The sequence below is a fragment of the Monodon monoceros genome, unplaced genomic scaffold, assembly GCF_005190385.1.
Source record: "Monodon monoceros isolate NGI ecotype Baffin Bay Population unplaced genomic scaffold, NGI_Narwhal_1 Super_Scaffold_20, whole genome shotgun sequence".
NCBI lineage: Eukaryota > Metazoa > Chordata > Mammalia > Artiodactyla > Monodontidae > Monodon > Monodon monoceros.
The window spans coordinates 18,472,225-18,482,964 of record NW_021703777.1 but is presented as its reverse complement, the minus strand read 5'-3'; the positions used below and the strand labels follow the sequence as shown (position 1 = coordinate 18,482,964).

Genomic DNA, 10,740 nt, shown 5'->3' with positions numbered 1-10,740 from the left:
AAAAAAAAAAAAAAAAAGTATAGCTATAGGTACTTTTTCTGCCACAGTGGAAAACCTGTCCTTAGAACCAAGAGGCTTGTTTCATGAATGATGTATGTTTGATTATAATTGATCCAATCACATAAATCTGGATGTTGTAGATAAATGTGCTACTCTTGATGATTTCATAACAGATACTTTTCTCTTTTCTTTTTGTCTCTGGCAGTTACCCGGCTGTATGTGAATTCTTACAGCACAATAACTTGTTATCTATACTCCGAGCCCATGAAGCGCAAGACGCAGGGTGAGCCGTTTTGTGGGTTTATGAAAACCATGCATTGCCCTTTGTCAGTCCCTCATATGCTCGGCAGTGGAGGTTCCCTTTGCCAAGCTCTCTCCCTGAAGGAATTAGACCTAAAAATTGCATTCTGGTGATACAGATATGGCAGGGTCCTGGGGAATAAGTAGTTGCAGATGTGCTGTAAAGTCCCCTTTAAAGTCCTTTCATTTTTAGCTTGAAGAGGTAGAATTTTCACCTGGCTGTCTTAAGCACTGTGAGGCCACCTCCTTTTATTTCTTTCAATTCCTGCTCTTACCGTTGTCCCATGAGTGAGTAAATTGCCCGCTACTTTTCAGTCTTGGCTGGCAATGTGGATGAGAATTACACATACGTATTTAACAGGTATTGCATGTTGTACTCTTGTTGAAAGAATATCATTCCTGATCCCAAGTTTTAAAGGGCAAAAACAAGACACGTTCAGATGATGGGGAAAATCCTGTATTCTAACTAACAAATGCATAACATGATTTTGTAATATCTGGTAAATGTTAAAAATATAAACTGATTCTAAGGATTTAGAAATCTAAAAAATATCAGTTATGCACTTTGATGGTACATTCAATCTACATTTGGGAGATAGGCATAGGGAGAAATAAGCATAATTAATTCTAGGATTTGAAGTCCAGTACCCTTCCCAGTAAGCTCCACTGAAAGGCATTGTTTTGCCTTCAAAAGCTTAAGCTCATTCCTTCATATTCTAAGTTTTCTGAAAAGGAGGAACATTTATTTGTATAATCTGTGTACTGAAATTGGGAATTCAGATGCCCACATTCTGAAGTAAGCCCATACCTGTGATGATTCTGAATCAAGGCAGATCCTGTTGTTTTCAAAATTAGCTTTTTTCAAGCAATCAGTCAGCAAGTATGAACTGATCCAATATTGTGTGCTCAGTGCTCTTGTAGCCAATGTTCGCAGTAACCTATTGATATACCCAGCCAATCAGGTCCTCAGATAATTTTTTTCACTTTTCAGGGCAGTGGTGTCACCACTGCTTTTTGGCTGACTGTCCCAACTGAACATGTTAAGCAGATTTATCTTAATCCCATGATAGACCTGAAATCCATCTGCTTACTTGAAAACAGGTTAAGTGTGTCGATTAAAATCAACAAGTATATTTGTTTAAAATGAGCAGTTGACTGATTCATTGGGGAAAGTTGAGATTATGTCATCCAGATTCTTTGTTTTTATTTGCTGTCAAGTAGGCATAATCAGCCAGAGTTTACAAAGTCAAGGTACCAGCATTAAGAGTGTCACTATCTTTTCCATTCTGATTTTTTCCCCCAACAAAGCTCAGTTCCATAAGCAGAATAAATACTTCTAGGACATTTCAAAAGATTTTTAAGGGGGTATTTTCTCTTGGGAAAAGTAGTATCAAAATATTTGTAAAATTATAAACTTTAAAGTCGTTATTTAATCTATCTAAAGGTACTATTTGAGGCCTGTTTAGAACCCAGCTAAATTAGGCATGATTAGTCTGCCAGAAATAACTGACGCAGAAGAACCAAAGAATGACAAAATTTTGTTTTGCACTTTAGGAATTTTTCTAAACTAATATTCCTGAAATCTGTCACATAGAAGTCGTGAGATACGTTTTCACCTTGATGGAAAAGAACCAAATCTCCTGTATTTTTTGATTTGAGGACTAGAGTCCTATTTTTGTCTCAGTGAAAGAAAAGTAACTGGATTGTTAATTTATTTCCAAACATCTTGCAGAGGTTTCATTACTGATTGATTAAATATTTCCCTGCTGAGACAATAATCTTTGACCTATAGACACCAGAAGAGATTGGTAATAAATAAAATTCTAAAACAGAAACAATTTCAGCTCGTAAAACCCATAGATTTAACCAGACATTCTTTGAAAAGCAAATCACTTGGTCTAGGCAAAATGGATTTATATAACCATGACAAAATATTGTTACAAATAGAATAATCAGCCTGGTTATTAGTGGTAAAGTTTTGTATATTGCACTGCTTATTTAATCTATTTATGTTAAAAATATTGGCAAACTTCTAAAAAACATGGTAGGTACAGGTATCTGTGTACAAAAAGCAGCCTTTGTCCTCTCTATTCAACATGGAAATGAATTCTGATTTTTCACTGAAATCCACTCTCTCCCAGGTCTGCTAAACTTAGAAAAGACCTATTTTGAAATTGTACATATGACTGTGCGTCTCCATTGTCACCCTCAAAATGAATTGATGTCTGTGTATAACAGACTTCAGAGAGAAAATTTTTAGTGCCTCCATAATCGAATTCTCTTTGAATAGTAAAACTTAGCTTTAATTTTCTATTTCTAAATGTCTATTTTGATATCATCTTTTTTCCATACTTAGCCTTGTTTTGACTTGTATTTATTGTTTTTAGGTACCGCATGTACAGGAAAAGCCAAACAACAGGCTTCCCTTCTCTCATTACAATTTTTTCAGCACCAAATTACTTAGATGTATACAATAACAAAGGTGAGTGTTTTCAAATCCCTCTTGGAGTTTTGTATAGTATGTGTAATAACTAAGTTCTCTTTTGGTCTGGTTTTAATTAAGCATTTCTAGTCATTCTTTTTCCCTTACTTTTTCATTTATTGTTTGATGCAGATTTTGTGATTATCTTCAAGGTTCCAGATTCAGTTGGTCAGAGGTGGGAGCCCAGGCACTGTTATTTTTTAATTGTTCTCTAGGAGATTCTAATGTAAAGTAGGGTTGACAGCTACTGCTATGATAGATATAGGCTTTAAAAGAAAGACTAATTGAGAGAAATCCAAAATCATGCTTCTTAAGAAGGATGGGGATTTAAATAAGAATAGTGTGACTGCACATGTAAAGGATTGTGAAAAATAAGCAGAAAGAAGCTATAGCTTGAAATTCAAATTCAGATTTCATCTGTTGAGCACCTACCACGAGTCAGACCTTGTGATAGGTATGTATTCATTTATTTTTTAAAAATTGAATTAAACTTTAAAATAAATATCATTTGCCTCCCAGAGTGAGTCTCTATGGTAACTGCCTTGCCCAAGGTCACTCAGTTAGGTAGTGATGAACTGGCATCAAACCGACATCATCTGGTCCAGCATCCTGTACTTTCTTTCTGCAACGCTGTACCTGTGGCCCAAAAGAGACCAGGAAAGGAGAGGGCATTATTTACTGACTAGAGAAGAGAGGGGGAGTGGGGGCCACATTGTTTTCTTTCATAAAGGTAATCTCTTTATGAAAGGAAATGATGTGAGGTGTTAGAGGTGTGGCAGAATGAATGAGAAAGTGTGAAACAGTCATTAACCCTCCTTGGCATTGGTCTGGATAGTATATATGCAGCATTTCTGAGTGTGGCTTTCTGAGATTAAGAGAAATGAAACAGAAAGAAACCAATCAAATAATACATGTGAGGCCAAATACAGGCCAGGAGAGGCAGGAAAAGGCAGCCTTATCTCTGCGCCAGTCTGAAAACTCCTGGAATTGGGAGCCTTTCCCATGCCTCTGCGAGTTGTGAGAGGCAGCTTCCTGTCCTAGGCTGGTGTCCAGGATGCCTTCCCAGGCACCTGCTTGCTGTCCTCCGTCCTTATGAATAGGTTGTTACCTTCGTTTCAAGCCTGCATTCCACTTTCCCCTTGGGAAGTGGGTCTCTCCCTTTGCCTGTACCCTGATCTCCTGCTTCGCACTTTCCCACCTCCTGCTGAGGCCTGGATACTGAGGCCCGTACCTTCTGGATCTGTCAGGGATCCTGCTCCAAAGGGCAAACCACATGTCACACTTCCCAATCTCTCCCTCTCCCCAGAGGAATCTGCGCTGTCCTACAGATACAGTTTCTGACTGTCCAACCCCTGTCCCCATGGCTCAGAGAGTGACCCCTGCTGGCTGGAGTTTGCTCTAGCTGCACAGTCTGTTTCGTTGCCATTTTGACTCTGGGGGACCCTCCCCTGTGGCCTTGGGGCATGGTTGTCAGTAGGCACAAAGAGTTTCTGCCACAACCACGGATGGCAGCATGTGAGGGATAGTTGTCCCCCTTTTCTTATTGCCTAGTTCCTAGAAAAGAACCTGCCCTTGGTTCTCTGTGGCAAGAAGCATGCAAAATCAAGTAAAACATGTTCTCTGCATATCAAGTGCTTATCAACTAGTTGACAGAGCAAGACATCCGGATGATTTCATGAAAATGTAAGACGATGTCATTAAGTAAAACCAAGAGAGTCAAACACTAAGTACATTCGACAAGGGGTGATTTTTCTAGAATGGTCAGAGAAGGTCTTATTTCAGATAAAATATGATCTGGACATGGAAGAATCGTTAACGTTTGATTAGAAAGAGGAAAAAATTAAGGAAAGGCCAGTGTCTTTGCAACTTTTTTATTTTTAAGCAGCAAAGACTTTTTTTTTTCGTCTCCAAACAAAATCTCAATCTTGAAGCCTCTTGTGTAAAATCAATAAGAAGTAGTTCCCTTTGGTTGGATAAGGCTTCTCCATCTTGTCCGCAAAATTCCCCTTGGTACCTACAAGAAATGCAAGAACTCAGTAGGTTGTTTTGCATGTCCCACTGTGATCCTGTTATTTACCAAAAGTATATAATTTATGAACACTTATGTTTTTGTCGTTTTATGGCATTAAACTTTTTTTCTGTTACACCTAGTGAAGGCAGTGCCCAAATGAATAATTTTCTTGACAGAGACTGATTACTAAGTAGCATGTACTATACTTACAAGTTTTTTTAAAATTAAAAAAAAACCCTCAAAACAGGAAAAAAAAAAAAAACAGAAAGAGAAAGAGAAAATTGAGATTTTAACTCCATGAAAACAGGTCTAGCCTTTTTCCATCCATCACAATGCTAGGCAATGCAGTTTTGCTTGAAACCAATAGAGATTTCTTGAATAAGATGTGCATTGCTTCTTTGTCTGTGGTTCTGATTTAACAAGGCAGGAACTTAAAAAGCAATAGACATCAGTGCATTGCTATATTTGAGGTTCTGTGCTGCTTTCACTCTGCCTTTAGGTCAGATCACAATCTCTCGGGGAGGGGATAGAAGCATTTCATTTTGGGAACCTTTTCATAAAAGAAAAAAATTCTCCTGAGAGAAGAAGATAAACTGATAGGAAGAAGAAAGATATATTCTTCAGTTTGAGCACAATTTCAAAAGACTTTTGTGTAAAATCTCTGAAGCACTTTCAAGCTATTACACTAGCACTGTGTACAGTATGTGGGACTGGGAGTTCACTGCTGAAGGGAGGATGACTGTATTAGAATAAAATAAATGTTAACGAGAACTTTAAAAGCCAGTGCAATAAAACTGGGTTGCAAGCACCTTCAAAACACAATCAGTGGAAAGAAACAGCCATGAAGAACCTCTGAGTTAACCATTTGATTCTTAGAAAACAGATGACCATCAAGGCCTCTGGAATTATAACCTAGTAGTTAGAGTGTGATTTGATTTTTAAAATTCCTGTGAATTAAGGAAGCAGTAATAGCTCTCTGGCAAAATGAAAGAAAAAGAAAAAAAATAGGTTTATTCTGCCATCTTTTTTTTTAATTGAAGTATATTTGATTTACAATGTTGTGTTAGTTTTAGGTGTACAGCAAAGTGATTCAGTTATACATATACATATGTATTCTTTTTCAGATTCTTTTCCCTTATAGGTTATTAGAAAATATAAAATAATTATTATAAATTATTATAAAATATTGGTTAGAGTTCCCTGTGCTATACAGTAGGTCCTTGTTGCTTATCTATTATATATATATAGTAGTGTGTATCTGTTAATCCCAAACTCCTAATTTATCCCTCCCCCCCTTCCCCCTTCAGTAACCATAAGTTTGTTTTCTACGTCTGTGAGTCTAGTCTGCCGTCTTAAAACCGATAATAGTCATATGATCAGCTTCATGTTTAAATGTCCAACCGTTCGGATTAGTAGTTCATACTTGCCTGCAATTAAAAGCAGCTTTCAGAACGCAGTGAGGACTGTACATGTCCCATCCCCTATGTCAATCCCCATCTCCTATGTTAATCCATTCAGTTCTTATCCTTTCCAGTCTGCATTAACAGACAAACAACTTGCCCGTCTTCCTGCTTCGGTTTCCTCACTCTGACAAATCCTGCTTACTCCTGCAAGATGCCAGGGCCAAAGATGTAGCTCTGAATCCCAGCTCTGCCGTGAGACAACGAACTCATCTAAAATTATTGGCATACAGTGACATCTCTGTAAAATGAGAAAAAAAAAATTTTGTGTAAATAATAGATGAAATTACTTTGAAACAAAACGTTGTGCACTATTAAGATATTATCATCATTGAATATTTTATATTGCTCGAATTATGCCATGTGTCTGTGTGGGGCTTCCCAGAAGCTGGCAGAATACTCTTCCTCTTCAGCTTCATAGTTATAATTTTACTTTATGGGTCAGTCTACCTTCGTGACCGATCTCTCTGCTTCCCTCTGTATGAACCCTTTACTTTAGCCAAAGTGTTCTACTCATCGCGCTGAACAACTTTTGGCTTTCCTTTTCGCCACATCTTTGCCCACCCACTTCTTTTCATCTATATCTAGAATACTTGTCTTGCTCTTCTCTGCCCATGTAAATGGACTACACCCCCTCCAGTCTGTCTGTTGGTAGTTCTTCTCTTAACGCCTGTAATACCAATCATTTACCCTTCACCTGCAATACCAGTCATTTGCCCTCGTACTTAGCATTTACTTTTGTTTCTAGTTAGCTTTTCCGTGCATTCCTATAACTTCCCAATCAGATAATAGTTTGAATCAGGGGCTTTTTGATACACATTGTAAAGCCAAGTAGCATGCCTTTTACATGGTAGGCAGCCAATACGTGCATTGATCAAAGCATTTTCTTTCTGGGAATTAATAGCAAGACAGTGCCCAAAAGTATCCTATCCGTGTTGACCCTCAGAGCTTTATCTGTCTTTAAATTACTGCTGTAACCAGTGTTGATTTCCCAGTTGGAGTTAAACATTTGCAGAGTACTTAGCACCTTTGAATTGTTTTTCTCCTGTGAAGCTGTAGCCCAAGGGAAAAGCGATTTCACAATTACCCAGATACACCAAACAGAAGAAAAATGCAGTAATGACACGTTGCTACTGCTGCTGCTGCTTCTTCTTCAAAATAATTTTCCATCTGTGAAAGTGACTTCAACCTCATCCACTCACCAACGTAACAAACCTTTATTGAGAACTTACTGTATACCAAGTACCATGTGAGGTGCTAAGGATATAAAATAAACAAGACAGACATGGTCTTTTTTCTAGTGGGGTTTATAATCTAGTAGTGTGATAGGCGTTAAAGAATTTCACCAATAATTTAAATATATTTGCAAAATCCTACAAAGAAAAGAACGGTATGAAAGGAGAATGGAAATAAGCTGGTGGCAACAAAAAAAGCTTAACTGAGAAAGTGACATGTAAGCCCTCTTAGAGTGAAATCTCTCAGTGCTGAAAAACACAATGGCAGATGTGAGCTCTGCTTTAAACAATTCGGTTTGGCCGAAAACTATAATAAACCTCTTTTTAAAAGTGTTTTAAACCTTGATGTAAACAGTTAAGTCCTTTGTCTCTCTAATGATTATAACTGTGCTTCAAAAAAATCTATAAAGTAAATTGTAGTAGGTTTCCATGTGGTGCCAGTTCTCCATAGTTCAGATGAGTTGTCAAATGGATAGGTGAGAGGCTAGATGGATGGATGTATGCTACAGATGTAGAGAAATATAAATATGTATACCAGGGGTGTACAACTCAGTTCTAAGAAAATCTACTGACAGTAAAATTAAGTAATTAAGTAAAAGGTATTAAATGAAATGTATTTTGGAGTTGAGAGGAAAATCTAAATGACAACCAAACTAATACAGTGATCAAGACCAAAGATTAAAATGACAACCAGGAAAGAAATCAATTCAATGTTAAAGTAAGTGAAGGAAGATAAGTTGAAAATCAGGTTTCAAGGATGGACAGGAAAAGCATTGTTTACAAGAATTTTGAGATTTTTTTTTTGCAAAAGTCTATGCTTTTGATAGAAAAAAACATATTATGATGTTTTGGACTTTTAAACTAGACAACTTGATAGATTTACTTATAAAAAGCATTTTAATCTTACCAAAACTTGCGATTACAACATCCTCAAATATTTCCCAATCAAAAAGTAGACAGGGCCTTCAGGAAGATACCATTTATAAATTAAAAGATAATGTCTGACTTGGCAGGAAAATACTATCATAAGGGAGGATTGAATTGTTAATATAGTGAACCCAGGTAGGAATCTGATTGGCAGTCGTGATGTGAGCTCCAGGAGCAAATGCAGTATATCTGAAGCCAACTGGCCTTGAAGCCCCACCTTCCAGCAGGAGCTCTCAGCGCTCAGTGACACACCATTGACACAGCATGGTGTTGCCAGGCCTTACAATCTCATTCCCTGCTGCACCGCAGTCCTTTCACACTGGGAGCTTGTTTCACCATTCAGGAATAACCTCCACAAACTTAGAGATAACTGGAACCTGCCAGGTTCAGGAGCCAAATAGAACCAGCTAGATTCCACCTTTGTCCTGTGTGGAGGAGGGAAAGGGGCAGGGGGAGTCTCTGGAAGGGAGTAGCATCAGTGCCCAGGCAACCCTGAGTAGCACCTCTGCCTCTTTCTCTACAGCATGTGTAAAAGTTTACTTCCCTGCGAAGACACCCACGTTTTATAACAAGGGGCCATTTCTGTAGAGTCTGAGGCCTGTCTTCAGCATGGGCATCACCTTTATCATTAACATATCCCTTTTTAAAGCATTTTTGGGGTATTTGCAACCATAGCCATAAATATGATCACTAGTTGCTTTACAAATTGGATAAAGTTAATCTAGAGACTTTGCCCAATGGCAGAGTTTTCCCAACCCTTACTTTATTCCTCTATCATCTCAAATCTAAAGGTCTTCTTAATTGCTCTTGAGCAGCTGTTTGGCCAGTTCACTTATTTCAATATAGAAAATGTAGATACTTAATCTTTCACTTCAGATTGTATTTACATTTAGATAAACTATAAAAATACCATCTATGGACTGAATGTTTGTGTTCCTCCTCCCCCCAAATTCATTATGTTGAGACTCTAACCCCCGATGTGATGTATTTCGAGGTGCCACCTTTGGGAAATAATTACTGTTAGATTAGGTCATGGCTGGGGCATTGTGATGGGATTAATTATAAAGATAGGAGGAAACAGGATCTCTCTCTGCATGCACCAAGGAAGGCTACGTGAGGACAAGACCAGCCAGAGGGCCCTCACCAAGAACCTGACCCTGCTGGCACTCTGATCTGGACTTCCAGCCTCCAGAACTGTGAGAAATAAATGTTTGTTGTTTAAGTCAAAAAAAAAAGAAAGAAAGAAAGAAAATGTAAATACATATTCATGGTGTAGCATTTTGTTATTTGATATTTGCTAACAAATGCTAAAGCAAAAGCAGACAATAAGTAAGATACACCCCCATGAAAAAATAGTCATTTCTTTATTTATTTGATAAACATTTTTATTTTTTAGCCCAATGAGTATTGGTAGAATTACACACACCAGGAAGATAATTTCTTAATAATGGTTATTAAACCTAGGACAATCTACCAAGAAGTAGTATGGAATATAAGAATCTATGAAGAAGAAAAAAAAAAAAGAATCTATGAAGGAGTAAAGCAGAAACCATGAACAAAACTCTTAGTATTAACTCCTTTTATTATCAGTATGAGATGGTAAAAAAGAAATTTAGGTAGACTTTTAAAGGTAAAGAGAACTTGAAGTTAGAAGGTTTTGATTGGTTTTCAGAGAAATCACCTCTCTGAGATAAATGGATAAAGTTAACTGCAGAGAGGTTTCAGTAGAATGTCCCCTTTACGCTGCCTTTTATAACCAGGATTCTTCAATATGTGCAATTCATCAGTGGTTGTGATTTCCTATACCTATAACAATAATAATAACTAACATTTATTGAGCATTTACCATTGCCAGACAGTGCTCTACATTTCCATTCCATGAATAAATGCATTTAATCTTTCAAGCACTCTATGAACTACATTATAATCTTGATTTTACTGATGAAAAACCAGGACACAGAGGAGTTACATACTTTCCCCAAAGTTCATGCAAGCTGGTCAGGGAATGGCACTGAGATTGAAGCTCAGCAGTCTGACTCCAGGGCCCACGGGTTACCCTCCTTTTGTGCTCTTGTGCATCAGCTTTGTTATGTGAAAGCTTTCAGGGCAGCGTTTGCACTGATCCCCTATTCAACTCAGGGGTTCATTGTGTTTAGGTGACTAGTTTTCAATAAGAAAGGAAAAGCTTTTGAAATGAAGAGTCATTTGTTATCACTTTTAAATTACATGAGTGTTTTACATCCAAATACATACATTATTAAAAGATTAGAGTATCTTTTGTACTAGCCTGAAATAAATGTCTCCCTTGAAAAGATATCCCCCAAA

The 10,740-nt window shown here is 37.5% G+C and overlaps 1 protein-coding gene across 1 annotated transcript in view; it reads left to right on the top strand.

Annotated features, from left to right (window-relative positions):
* Positions 1-10,740, top strand: part of PPP3CA (protein phosphatase 3 catalytic subunit alpha) — a 300,315-nt gene that overhangs the window by 245,866 nt on the left and 43,709 nt on the right. Inside the window, exons 7-8 of the mRNA XM_029235318.1 lie at positions 206-283; positions 2,688-2,782. Of these exons, the coding sequence (XP_029091151.1) occupies positions 206-283; positions 2,688-2,782 (173 nt within the window). The remainder of the gene's footprint in view (positions 1-205; positions 284-2,687; positions 2,783-10,740) is intronic.